Source organism: Zootoca vivipara, chromosome 13, assembly GCF_963506605.1.
Source record: "Zootoca vivipara chromosome 13, rZooViv1.1, whole genome shotgun sequence".
Lineage (NCBI taxonomy): Eukaryota > Metazoa > Chordata > Lepidosauria > Squamata > Lacertidae > Zootoca > Zootoca vivipara.
The window spans coordinates 33,827,601-33,841,692 of NC_083288.1; the positions used below are offsets into that span (position 1 = coordinate 33,827,601).

The 14,092-nt window shown below is 47.2% G+C and overlaps 1 protein-coding gene across 2 annotated transcripts; it reads left to right on the forward strand.

The window, feature by feature from the left end:
* Window positions 1–9: 9 nt before the first annotated feature.
* Window positions 10–13,641, forward strand: PRODH2 (proline dehydrogenase 2). Of its 2 annotated transcripts, none has more exons than XM_060281583.1 (10): window positions 10–2,250; window positions 3,349–3,542; window positions 8,230–8,350; window positions 8,774–8,857; window positions 8,968–9,048; window positions 9,162–9,308; window positions 9,464–9,630; window positions 10,695–10,805; window positions 12,086–12,174; window positions 12,293–13,641. In XM_060281583.1, the coding sequence occupies exons 1-10, from the start codon at window positions 2,092–2,094 to the stop codon at window positions 12,460–12,462; spliced, it is 1,323 nt and encodes a 440-aa protein (XP_060137566.1). In that variant the 5' UTR covers window positions 10–2,091; the 3' UTR covers window positions 12,463–13,641. The 2 variants fall into 2 exon arrangements, with proteins under 2 accessions (XP_060137566.1, XP_034993061.1); XM_035137170.2 differs by having other exon boundaries at window positions 10–2,343; window positions 12,293–13,637.
* The last annotated feature ends 451 nt before the right edge of the window (window positions 13,642–14,092 follow it).

Here is a 14,092-nt window from a genome sequence, read left to right on the forward strand (position 1 = left end):
GCCCTTTGGCTTCAGGCAGTGGGGCCAAATGTGTCTTGGCCTCCCTTTGTGGATTGTGGCCCTCTTCCCAGGCCATAACCCATATCTGCAGGCTGTGCCCCTTGGTGAACCTGCTCTGTGGTCTCTCCAAGTGTTTTTGCCTGCCCTGAATATGCCTCTTGCATACCTGGATGGAGAGATGTGCACTGACTGGGACTGGGAGCCAGGTGGCGCCCAGATTGTTGTCCTTGAGTTGAAAAAGTTTCCCACCCTGGCAGAGCCCTGAGAATGAGTGATTGTAGCTGCCAGGAGTCCCACTGCTAGGAGAAGCGAACGATAGACAGTTTCAAGGCCCAGTCCATCACACCAGCACCTGTCCCTATCGGGTATTTGTCCACAACTGCACCTTTTTTAATTAAAGAGGAAAAAAAAGCAGATGAGACTGCTTCACACCGGGTGTTGAGGGGAAGCACAAGGAAGGGAAGATGAATTTCTCTGTGAGGTCATTAAGTGTATTGTCAAAGGACTTTGTCCTCAAAACCAAACTCCTCAGTTGAATGGGGTCTCGAGGAGAGAGACAGAGATGCTTCTTACTGAAGCGGAGCTGATTTATTAACTCCATGCGGTGGTTAGCAAAGCCCACTCCTGCCAAGGGTGTTGGTAATTCTTTGCCAGTCCATATGGGACTGCCTGGCACTGCAATTTTGCTCAAGGTAAGAAAAATGATCACAGACCATGTCTTGTTTTTTAAAAAGGGGGAAATGACAACAGGGAGTTGTAATCCAGCGGCAGTGGGACAGGCCACAGGCTGGCTTTTGGCTACAGTCTGGAGCGACATGCTATCAAAAGTGGGCAAGATTCCTGTGCTAACAGGGCCTAAGAGACAAAAGCAGGCAAGATTCCTGTGCTAGCCAAGCCTAGAGACAATCCGTTGCAGATTTCAGCAGTTATAATGTCTCTAATTTCTTGTGATGGGGTTTTTTTTTTAGTTCCATGTAAGCCTGGCTGGATGTCTGTATTAAGCCCTTGGCTCAGCTTCCGAAGCTAAAGCATTTATTTCTCCTTATCTTGTCGGGCCTCAGCTAAATCACCTTCAGTACTTAAGGACAGAAGCTGCAAAGTGTTGCGTTGCCTCCACTCTGGGTGGACTGAATTCCCTCACTGTGGCTTGTATCTTTTGCCCTCTGCCCATTTGTAGGGCCCCCTTTGGCAGGTGACCCAGTCTTTTTTAATTAAAGTTAATAAATTCCTCAGGGAGACCTCCTAAGACCTCTCAGTCCTGAGGGGAATGCCCAGGTCAGCCATTTTTGGACCATGTCCCAGCTAACCTTGTGCTTGTGTGTTAAACTAAATAAAAACATTCTTCCCATCTGACATGCTGAGTTTCCAGGCAGAAACGCAGAATGGTGCCACCCCACCCCACGGGGGAATTGTAGGTGGGAGTTAATGTGGTTTGTCAGCGGCTGGATTCTGTAGGAGCAGAACTTCTCAGGCCTCTTAAGGCTCAACCTTTTGCAGAAACAAGACGCTGGAAACGCTTGAATTTCACCCTAAACCATTGGCCATCCCAGCCTTCCCTGACCTGGTGTCCTCCAGATGCTTTGAACTACAAATCCCATCATCGGGAGCTCCAAAGTAGAGGTGCTGCCACACAGAAAGATGATGGAATTGCAGAACAGTAGAGTTGGAAGGAACCAAAAGTGCCATCTAGTCCAACCCCCTGCAATGGAGGAATCGCAGCTAAGGACCGATGGATTGCTAGTGTGGAATAAACATGTGGTAGCAGTAAAACGGCCAGTTCCACAAACTGAAGTGGTCAAGTGGTTGATCCTTCAAATAATGGGTACCCTCCAAATGAAACTGCCTCTGATGGGATAAAGCAGTTGACTGCCTTGGAGTGCTGAAGTTTAATAAGTGACTTCTCAGCGGTTTTTCTACCCTACTAAGCTGCTCCCCCTCCGCCTGCCCCCACTAACCTGCTGAGGCAGCACCTTGTCAGCTGGGTCTTGCACTTTTTCACTACTTCACCCCTCCCGCCAGGGTTTCCTGCTGGCCCCAAAGGCTGTGGGATAGGCAACAGGTGTTACACTGCCCTCGGACAGAGCTGGCGGCATGCGGACCTGCGGGCCTCGCTTGCTGCACCGTAGGCTGGCTGCCCTCTGGACTCCCCAAGCGGCTTCTCCGAAATCTACATCTCCCCAGCCAGCCCCCCAAGCTGCTGCAAAGGACCCCATGCCTGCCCATCTTTCCCTGGACTTGGACGATGGGAAGGTATTCCACCTGAAGAGCAACTGGGAGATCACTCGGGGGCTGCTGGTGTTCCGGCTCTGCTCCTCCCCATGGCTGGTTCGGAAAGCACCCACGGTGAGACCGGGGGGGGGGGGGGGGCTTGGATCTTGAACCGCTGCAGGCCACCCACCTGCTCAACAAATTCATTTCCAATCACCACCTGTAGCTTAAGGGGTGCCCCACAGTGCTCTGTTGTGGCTGGGGAGAGTGGGGTAGCTTAAGGGTCTTTGGGTGAAGCCATGCAATGGGTCTGAACTATATTCAAAAAGGAGTCTTGTTTCACCTTGTCTGCGACAAATTGTTGCAGCGGGAAGCGCTGCTGTTCCAGAGTCCAGTCACTCAATTCCCTTCCCATTTCTGCTGGTTCTTGCCCATCCCCACTCCTCCAGGAACAGTCAACATTTCAATAGGTGCTGAAGATTCGTAGCCCTCATTTGTGAGTATCTGCCCCTTCCCATAGGATCCCCTTCCCCAAAATATTTGTTGAACTTCTGCAAGCCTTGCGGGACTCCCCGGCCTGATGATACCGCCCTCTTGTGTGTTGATGGGGCATTTTGGCTCCAGAAGCACCAACACACACAAAACCAACATCGAAAAATTATAGGGAACAAGCAGAAACGGCAACAAATTGGTGCAGCATGCAGCAATCCTCAAGATTCCCAGCTGCTCCATTCCACCACCTCCCCAGCATTCCAGTTTTGACTGAGCACCCTCAACCTCAGAGAGATGCTTTTGGTGGGGTGTCATTCCCATTTCAGTTTCCTCCCCCCTAAAGTTTCTTGAGGTACAGGTACTTCTGCAAACTGTGATTCCCCCAAGGCTACTGATACATCTCTCCTGTGCAAGGCTGCTGCTGTTTTGGCTATGTGAGCAACGGCGCTCAGAATCTGAACATTGGAAACGGAGGGAATGATTGTGCCATAAAGTTTCGATTCCACTTAACACCCCAAATGGATCCTTAATTGGCAGGTGCACCCATTCCTTGAATGCCTCTGCCGTGCAGTATTTGTTAGCCTTTCGGACTCGACGTCGATGTCTATGTAGAAGTTGTTCCATAAACCTTTTATTTCCCTCCACCAGGTCCTTTCCGTCTCCCGGCGCGTTCTGGGCCACCGACTCTGGACCTCTGTGCTCCGTCTTACGCTGTATGGACAGTTTGTTGCTGGCGAAACCCACACAGAGGTCAAGGAAACACTGCGACGGCTCCAGAACTTGGGGATCCGTCCTCTCCTTGCCGTCCCCATAGAGGAAGATGTGGGGCAGGCAAAGGAAGGGTGAGTGATGGATGAGAAAAGTGGGGAGGTCAGGATTTGGACAGCCAAAGAGAAGGGTGTGCCTTGATACTATGAGAAGAAGCATGGGCAGGCCTAGCAAACAAGTCCTCTGACAGGGATTTAAAGGCAAGGCACGTGATTTAGCTAAAACTGGTGAGAGGCAGAGGACGGGGCTGGTGGATTTAATTCAGCTTCCCACTTAGTCCTCTGTACTCCACTCACATATGATTCAAGCTTAGCTCCGGACGGATTCATATCAGCACTGGATTTAAGGTGGTTCGGGCGGCTCCCTCTCACGGGGCCCCAAGCCGAGGGGGTGCAACATTGAGAAGATCCATAATCGAGAGGATCCATTTGGGGTGCCAAATTTTGGCCTTCTGTGGGTTAAACCACAGAGCCTAGGGCTTGCTGATCAGAAGGTCGGCAGTTCGAATCCCCCGCAACAGGTTGCTCAGTCCCAGCTCCTGCCAACCTAGCAGTTCGAAAGCACGCCAAAGTGCAAGTAGATAAATAGGTACTGCTACAATGGGAAGGTAAATGACAGCTTTGTTATGCTGGCCACATGACCTGGAAGCTGTACGCCGGCTCCCTCGGCCAATAAAGCGAGATGAGCGCTGTAACCCCAGAATTGGTCACGACTGGACCTAATGGTCAGGGGTCCCTTTATCTTTACCTTACAAAAGATTACCAAAGTCTGCCCTTGCTTTGTCTTTTACCTCTGTGAGCGTGTCACACTTTCTTGGCGGATAAATGAGCTAGCTAGCACTCTGCAGGGTAAGGGATAACAATAATTTAATAATTTTATTGGATACTCCTAAAAGATACGGAAATTTTGAGTCTAGAGGGTTGGGACAAAATATTCAGGTGGCATGGCTACCTGATATATGGGAAAGTCTGAGAAATGATAAAAATGCAGTAAAACATCCAACATAAAAAAACCCCTCCCTATACCAAGGCTGCCTTCTAAGTCAGATACAGTATTTGTTTATTTCCTTGAAACGTTCCACAGGGCGGGTGCCGCTACCAAGAAGGCCCTGTACCTGGTTCCTTGTAACCTCATAGTGAAGGAACTGCCAGAAGGTGCTTGGGGCTGGATCCACTCACACCATAGCCCTATGGGGAGAGGTGCTCAAGCGCTCAAATGTCAAGTGAGGAAGCAACGATTCACACATCCTTATCTGCTGCACGAAGCTGTCTTCATAACCTGATTTCTTCCCTCTGGTTTATGCTCAGGAAGTGGTTATCCAGAGTTAGGTGCTAAGGGTAGCGATGCGTACTTTCACACACAGCACATTGCAGCCGCTGCCAATGCAAGATATAAATCATTCACCCTTTCATCTAACACTTGTGAAATCACCTCTTGCTGAAAATGGCAAGAAACCCCAAAACAGCCCACTTTGAAATGCAATCTCAGAGTTTAAGAAAAGCACTGCTGGATGAGGGCCGTGCAGCCCAGATTCCTGCTTCTCACAGTAGCCAGCGCAATGCTGTCAGGCATAAAGCCTTCTCTGGCAATTCTCTGTGATATACTGCCCCTGAGTCTGGAGGTTCTATTTAGCTGACATGATTAAGAGCCGCTCATAGACTTATCCTCCGCGAATGTGTCTGCTTTGTAAGAGCGCTTCCAGATGGAGGATTAATTTACAAATGGCTTGTTGGCAACAGCTTCTAAAAAAACTTATTGCGGAAAGAGTAAATCCAGATTAAATGGCGGGGGTGGGGAGTGCAGGCTGGCCTTTTGGTCCTAACAGTGTTGTGTGGACACTGGGGAAAAACAAAAACCAAAACCAAAAGACCTTTCATGTGTGGAGAAGCTGCCCACAATAAACACTCCCATCTGGTCACAGTCTTCCTCATTATGGTGAGATGCATTGTGTTCTTAATTTAATTATAGGAACCATTTCTAAAGGTGCATCACTTATACCTATAAATTAGCCTATGCAAATTATGCATATCTGTGTCCTCTTTTGGTGTGATTCGTAAGTGGCTTCCCTGACTGGAAGAACTGCCATGGAAGGAAAATCTTACCTCTGCTGCTTTGATATTAATATTTGCATTATTTGCATATTGATTTTGTTACACTGCCTCTTTTGTTGTTGTTGTTGTGGCTTTAATATGCCTTGTAAACTAGGGTTGCCCTTTTTCAAAAAGTGAAAATCCCAGGTGTATGTCTGCCCTATGTCAACCAACCTGGGACCAATATTATGAATAGACTGCCTTAAAATAAATATGGAGGGTTGTAGCCAACTTAGCTTCACTCAGAGTAGACGCACTGAAATGAATGGGTGTGATGGCTCCATTAAGTTCAAAGGGATTACTCTGAGTAAAAGGTAGGCTATAATAATACATTCTTAAATTAAATAGTTCATCGTGCCAGCCTCAATGTTGAAAGGAAGAGTAGATAATAACCTGGGCAGCAGGGGGCTATGAGATGAGAGGGCTAACAACAGCAGCTATATTTATACAGGTACCTACTGAGAAGATCCATTTAAAGAGCAGCAGTACCAAAAGGAATTATTGTGAATATAATAAATATTTGTCCTTGCTCAGGGCGCCATATTACTAAAGTCCTCCCCCGACCTGAAACTCTCTCCCTTCACATCTCTCACCTGTCAAAACTGCTGGTTGTGGAGATTACATCACTTAGGCATAGGGTTTCCAGACTCAATAGAGGACAGGACTTCTGTGCCTTTAATTGCCCTGCTCTCTTTTGAGTCTGGAAACCTTAAAGAGAAACCAGCAGACCCTTTGCTTGGAAATTAAACAAAGGGTCTGCTAGTTTCTCTTTAAGGTTTCCAGACTCAAAAGAGAGCAGGGCAATTAAAGGCACAGAAGTCCTGTCCTCTATTGAGTCTTGGCAACCCTACTTAGGCACCTAAAGATATCAGGGCTGCCATACGTCCAGATTTTACTGGGCATTACTGGGATTTCAAAGCCAGAGTTGACATCCATTGGGGGGGGGATTCCGAAAGGTGGCACTTTGTCCTGGATCTTAGGCAAGTCAATTGAAAAACCACGTTCAACATTTTTGGATGTTTCCTTAAAAAACAACAACTGAACAATTTTGGTGGTTCCCTGCTTTTTACTTTTTGAAATATGGTGACTCTAGATACACATTTAGGAAAAAAATCCTTAGCGGAAGAACCAACGGCTGATCCCCCTTTGTGACAATATCAAACGAGGTCACTATCCAGATCTACTTCAGGCTTGAAGTGAAACATGCTTGACTGGGAAAGAAAGCAGGTGCAAAGAGAGACATGGCCACCTTTGAACTAGCCAAACAACAGATTAATTTTGTGTGATATACTAGAGTACGTTGAAGCCAAGGCTGTGTACATACCAAACACTTAAAGCACCTTTAAAGCACATTCCTCCACCTGCACTCGCATTGGCGAGAACTATAGTTTTTTTTTAAAGGGAGGCAGGGATTGTAGTTCTATGGGAGGTAGACTACATCTTTAAATGCATGGCATGTGTTCAGTCCCCCTGCTGAGTTAGGCTGGCCTTGAAACAGTCTCTATAATGATTTGCGGGATGTGTGTGTGTGTGTGTGTGTGTGTGTGTGTGTGTGTGTGTGGAGATTTAATGTTTTTCATTGTTACAACACATCAACACACACATGATATAATGACAATTAAGAAACAAACGAAAAAGAAAACACAAAACATTTAACACAAAACGTATAACCATAAATCCGTTTTGCACACAGACTTACGTTACCCTACTTTATATTTCCCATTCTTATTCTTTTCTAGTAGACTTCCTACCTCCTCAAAGCGGGTCTATTTTCCTGTTTGTTAAACGGTTTCTTTCTCATTTCATCATTTGAATATTTTGAAACAGCAAAACTGACGGATACAATTAGGGGACTGTCTAACCAAAGGTTCCAAAAAGAGTGGGGAGTGTATAGAGATTACTTTAAAAAAACAGCATCCTCAAATCAAAATCTGGACTTGCTTTGAGTAATTTTCGCAAACCATAATATGGTCTATAAGTACAGTAGATGGAGAAGGGTAGAAATGATTGTTAGCCACCTTAAAGTACGTGACTTCTCCCAAAGAATCCTGGGAATTGTGGGTTTGTTAAGAGCTGTGGGTTGGGAACGGTAGCTCTGCAGCTTGACCTGGAGATGTCAGAATTTGAACCTGGGACCTTCTGCAAGCAAGGCTCTGCCGCTAAGCTAGAGTCCCTTATGGTGTGAGAAAAGGGGGCTATAACCTTTGGCCCCCACCATGCTGCTGCTGATCAGCAACAACTATTTCTTTAACACAAATCATCTACCCAACATTGAAGAATTTATCAAATGGACACATCTCATTTGGCCCTTTACTTCTCTTTGGGGAAACTGGCGACAAAAGCTTCAAAGGGATGACCGAACACCAGGACAGAGTGAAAGTGAAAGGTGGGGGGGGGCAGATTGCAAGGGAAACTAGGAGTTTGAAAGTGTTGCTCTTGACGGATGTTGCCTGCTGAGTGTTTTCAAGCGAAGTGGTAGTACAAGAAGGAGATTCCACACTGACTTTGGGATAGCTCAGTCAGTAGAGCATGAGACTCTTAATCTCAGAGTTGTGGGTTCGATTCCCACGTTGGGCAAAAGATTCCTGCATTGCAGGGGTTGGACTAGATGACTCTCATGGCCCTTTCCAACTCTACAATCCTATGATTCTATCTGCTTTGCCCCAACCAGGGAAGACTGGTATGACAAGAATGCCCAATCTATGCTTACCTGCCTGGATCTGTCTGCGGTTGGTGCCGTCAATCCCATGATGCAACTGAAGGTGACAGCGCTGATGGCAGCTGCGCTCTGCGTGAGTATTGTGGGATGGCAGAGGGATTGTCGGGGCTTCGGGGGCAGCAAACTCTGAGCGGATGTTTAAGTTACATTTATGTACCACTTTATACTGAAACTTTATACTAGTTTAAGTTACATTTATGTACCACTTTATACTGAAAAGAAAAATCTGAATAGGTATACGCCATAGAATTATAAAACATAGCAGGCAAAGTAATTGGGCAGTGTGGGGAGTGTCGTGCAATTACCCTCTTGGGCATGATGTCTTAAAACTATTTGCTTGCTTTTCTTCCCAGCCCCCTCTCCTCCAGGATTCTACCATCTCAGTAATCCACCCCTTATTTTTGATGCATAGGACCTCATTCTGGCCCAATTCTTGTGAAGGGAAGGGAGCTATCCTGCTTTTATTTTGGATTACTTTCCCCTGCTCCCTTTGCAGAAGACCATCGCCCTGCGTTTGCAAGAGCAGGAGACGAAGTCGGACCTGAGCATCGAGAGAGTGGTGACTGCCATGAAAGGGGAGGTGAGGAGCCTTTTTGCCACTGCCTTCCAGGTGGATTACGTTTGCTCCAAAGAGAGCTAAAAGTTTATTTGACCTGTGCATTCTCTCCCACTATTCTCCTGCCCGCACAGGAGCTGAACTTTGGCTGCCTGACCCAGGAAGAGAACCACCATTTCAAGAAATCGTTGAGGCGGCTCAATTCCGTAGCGCAGGTACTCTAAGGGGAGGACGTAAGTAGGGGAGCCCAGCCCTTGCTATGGTGAGCAAACCTGTACATTTTGTTCTGGTTCTCATCTTCTCAACCTCTTTCCCTCTCCGTCTGCAGTATGCTGTGGGAAAAGGAGTCCGTGTCCTGGTGGATGCAGAATACACCTACATTAACCCCGCCCTGACGCTTGTCACCATGGCAATGATGGCTGTCTGGAACACCCAAAATCCATGGATCTGGAACACATACCAGGCATACCTCAAGGTGAGTTCCTCCCCCAGAAACAATCCTCCTTCTGTCCACCTTACTTCCTGGAAGTAAGGGAGGTCTGCTCTCACCTTGACAACTCAGTGGTCTTGAATGACTCCTTTGTGCTTTCCTGTTCTGCTATGGTCTTTGGCCAACTTGTCTCCCTCCAGGACACCTTGGAGCGGTTGAAACAGGATGTCGCCCTCACCGAGCGCTTGGGTGTCTGTTTCGGGATGAAGTTGGTCCGGGGGGCTTACCTGGAGAAGGAGCGGAAACTGGCAAAGGAAAAAGGATACCCTGATCCTGTGCAGCCCAGTTGGGAGGCTACCAACGAAAGGTGAGGAAGACTCTACCCTGTTCCACTACTCTCCGGGTCATTACTATGAGGCATGGGAAGAGAAGCTTCCTATGGTGTCTTCCTTCCATCGTGTGACCTAGGACGGTCCTTTGTGTGGCAGAACCGTCTGTTTGAAGGGCTGCCTGGTCCAAATCTGGTTTAAAGATAAAGAACCATAAGAAGGGAGCTCAGCAGTGGCCTTGAAATTGCCTATCACTAATTACCACATGTGGATAGCAATCTGAGGTCACTGGGCTGCATGCCCACCATCTATTGAAAGGATATTTGAAGCACAGGGCTTGCCCCAAAGAATCCTGGGAACTGTGCGTTGTTAAAGTTCCTGGGAATTGTAGTTCTGCAAGGAGGTAAATCTACAATTCCCAGGATTCTTTGTGGGGAGATGTGTGTTTTAAATGTGTGGTGTGTATGCAGCTGTTATTCTCACTTGGGTTAGACGCATTGCATTTTTCTGTTATCAGTTATAGTGGTTTTTCAATGCCTATCTTACCTTCCAAGTCCCGGACTGCAGAATCCGGGACCGGCAGCCGTGTGACACCGTAAGTTGCGTCGACGTAACTTCCGGTGTCGCTTTGCCCTTCTATGGGCACCAAAAATGGCCACCGCCGGCTTCAAAAGTAGCTTCTACGCATGACCGGAAGTGCGTCAACGCAACTTCCGGTGTCGGCCTGCCCATCTATGGGCACAAAAAATAGCCGCCGCCGACACCGGAAGTCACGGCTACGCACTTCCGGTCATGCGTAGATGCGACTTTTGAAGCCGGTGGCGGCCATTTTTGGTGCCCATAGAAGGGCAAATCAGAAAAAAAATGGCCGCCGGCAGGAGAAAATAACAGAGAAAAACGGGAGACGAAGTGATACGGGGGACCACCGGGAACAGGTAAGTAAAAACGGGGGTTTCCCGGGGAAAACGGTGTACTTGGCAGCTATGATGCCTATCCATCCATATAAACCAACCTATACAAATTTGATGCACGGTGGCACCTCTCTCATTTTTTGCCCCCTCTGCTTCATTCTGTTGCCCTCTTCCTTTCTCCTGTGATCCAGTTACCAGCGCTGTTTGGATTTTGGTTTGGATCAAGTGTCCCGAGCCAGGGGAAGGTTTGAGATGATCGTGGCCACACACAACGAGGCGTCCGTGATGCACACTGTTCAAAGGTAGGGGGACCACCACAGAGGGGAAGTTAGTGGGGTTGTCTTTCTACGTAACAAGCACCAGCTGGCATGTCCACCAGTTCTGATGGTTTGGAGATATGGGTACTCTCTGAAAGTGGGAGCCACGGGTGGGGGGGGAATAGCCTTGGGAAACTGGCCACCTTTTATCTGGAAAGGAGCCTCTCCACACCACAACACAACACACATACACAATGGTATGTGTAAGCACTGTTCTCTCCATGCTTCAGGGTGGAATTGTGCTGGCTTTGTGACATCAGCAACCAATACTCCAATCCCTATCCACCTCTCAGATCTATTTGCATGAAAGCAAGCTATAAGGAAAGTGGCATACTACTATCATGACATGCCTGGGAGCAAAATATTGGTTTGTCGGCATATAGAGGTAAAGAAAAATCAGCACACATCGTCTGGGCAGACAGCTGGCAGCACATGCATCCCTTCGAAAGGATTATCCAGGACATTGGAAACCTGAGACAATAGCAGCAAAAGAAGCCCCATTCACATTATGCAAAACAAGTACACGACACACACAGCCACAATTGGTTAATGTAGAAATAATACCTCCATTGTTTCTTACAGTAACCCCATAAAGCTGATCCCCATACCTACATAAGGGACCACCTCTCCTGGTATGCCCCGCGGAGGCCTTAAGGTCCACAGACAACAATATCCTGGAGATCCTGAGCCATAAGGTGGCTAGATTGGCCTCAACTAGAGCCAGGGCCTTTTCAGTATTGGCCCCAAGTTGGTGGAACGCTCTTTCACAGGAGACCAGGGCCCTGCGGGATTTGTCATCTTTCCGCAGGGCCTGCAAGACAGAGCTGTTCCGCCTGGCCTTTGGGTTGGATTCAATCTGACCCCTGTGTTTTCCTCCCTCATGGTTTGGATTTATGGACTACTTAAAATGAGGCTGCATTTTAAATTTTAATATTGTATTTTAATCTGTATTTTAATTGTTTTCTTTTCTTTTATGTCTTATTGTAATTTTATTGGTGTTATCCGCCCTGAGCCCGGTTTTGACTGGGGAGGGCGGGGTATAAATAAAAATTATTATTATTATTATTATTATTATTATTATTATTATTATTATTATCCCCATATTGCAGATGAGGGATTGAAGGTGAGGTTTAGCGGCAAGCGGCTCGCCTAAAAAACCAGCCAGCGTCTTTGTAGCTTTATAGCTTATGCTGTTCACTGCTATGATACTCTCATAACTTCTCCCCAACCTGTCACTGAAATGTGCTTGTTTTATTTCTTTTAAGGATGGCAGAGATGGGCATTGACAAGGGTGCTGGACCGGTCAGCTTTGGGCAGCTGCTGGGCATGTGTGATCAGGTTTCCTTGGCGCTAGGTGAGTGTGGACCCGCCCCCCCCATGGATGCTCCCCAAACCCCCAGCCACTTCCCTTCCTCCTGCGTATCGTTACCTCCTTTCTCTCTCTCTTTTTTAAATCTCATGCCCAAATCTAGGCCAGGCCGGTTATGCCATCTACAAATCTATCCCTTTTGGCTCTGTGGAAGAAGTGATCCCCTACTTGATCCGCCGAGCTCATGAGAACCAAAGCGTCTTACTTGGGATCCGGAAGGAGCGAGATCTGCTGCAATTGGAGCTTCGGAAACGGGTTCTGAGGCGGCCTTGAGGAAATCTAAATATCCCAAAGAACTACCCCACCTCCCAATGCTTATTCATGGAACCAGGGCCCTGCATTGCAATGTCTCCAGCTCACTTCCCTCACGATCTTCATGAGGGAATAAACCGCCCTCTTGAGTTACCTGGTTTCCAGCATCCCAAAGCCCTAGCTAGACTCATGGGTTGGGGCTTAGTGATGTGACAGGCTTTAATGTTGTCAACCTTGTGATATCATGGAGCCGCTAACTCTAGAAAGACACAGTGTACTGTATCTGAAGAAGTGTGCATGCACACGAAAGCTCATACCAAAATAAAAACTTAGTTGGTCTTTAAGGTGCTACTGAAGGAATTTTTCTAGAAAGACAAAAACTGACCCCTGCCAAATATATGAGACAGGGGAAAGAGCTAGAAATGTGAGGCCTGGGAAGGGGGTAGAATCAGGGGGGGAAATGTTGAAGTTTTTATTTTGAAGATCTCAGTGGTGTGTGTGTGTGTGTGAAAGTTTAGGAAAACACACTGACAAACAAAACTCTTATGCAATGCTTTCTCTTTCAGAATAATGGGTGGTTTAATTTTTTATAACCAATTACACAATTGCAAAGCTCCTGGATTCAAGATTGGTAATTTGAGCATGGCTGGTGGCCTTGAGATCTAACCTTGCTGCCCTCAGACCTTCAGCACGGATCCCAAAATCCGAGGGTGTCTTCAGCTCCCACTTACTGTGTTGTTTGCTGCATTGTCAGAGCGGGGTTTTTAATCCATTTTCCCATGATGTTATCCCAAATGCATAAGTATCCCGTCCTTTGTTACAAAGCACTACTGCTTGAAATGTTGTTTCTCAAACCAGCTTTACACCAACTGGAGTCCTTTAGCCATTCAGATTCGCTTCTGTTCATGTACACACCAGGGGGTGTTGATGGGACAGGGAACATAAGAAAAGCCCTTCTGGCCAATGGCCTATCACCCTGCACCCAGGATCCTGTTCTCAAAGTGGCCAACCATAGATGCCTGTGGGAAGAACCCAATCTGGATATGAGCACAAGCCTTTTTGCTATGCAAAGGCGTTCATACCCCAAACCACCTGCCCACCCCAAAATGTGCTAAAGAAATTCCACACAAGCAATAACTGGGATATTTTTACTAATCAGATTATCTGTGTTAATGGGGAATCCCGATTAGATGTTTTAAATAAATAAAAAGAGAACAGGCTGGCGTTTTGAAAACTGTGATTATGTGTGCATGCTGCGAAAAGTATGTGCGCTGTTGCAGCAGCTCCAATCCCAGCATAGTTTGGTGCTGAGCCACGCTAGGCCAAACTGCAAGCCAGCTGGGTTTTTTTTGGGGGGGGGGAGCACAGATGGAGAAGGGTTTTATATAATAGGCTTCACCAAATTTGTATTTTAGCAAGTTGGACTCTCGTAGGAGAAGGTAGGTTAGTTGATGTTGACTCCTGCCATTGCATGGGGGTTGGACTGGGTCCTTTCCAGCTCTACAATTTCGTGATTCTCTGTGGGCAGGAATAACTGGATGACAGGTCCACATTGCCCAAAGGTGCTAGACAGGGCAGATAAAAAGGGATTTTTGCAGTAGTGCCCTCCAGAGTGCGGCGATGGTAGGCAGGCTGTCTTTTTTCTCTCCGT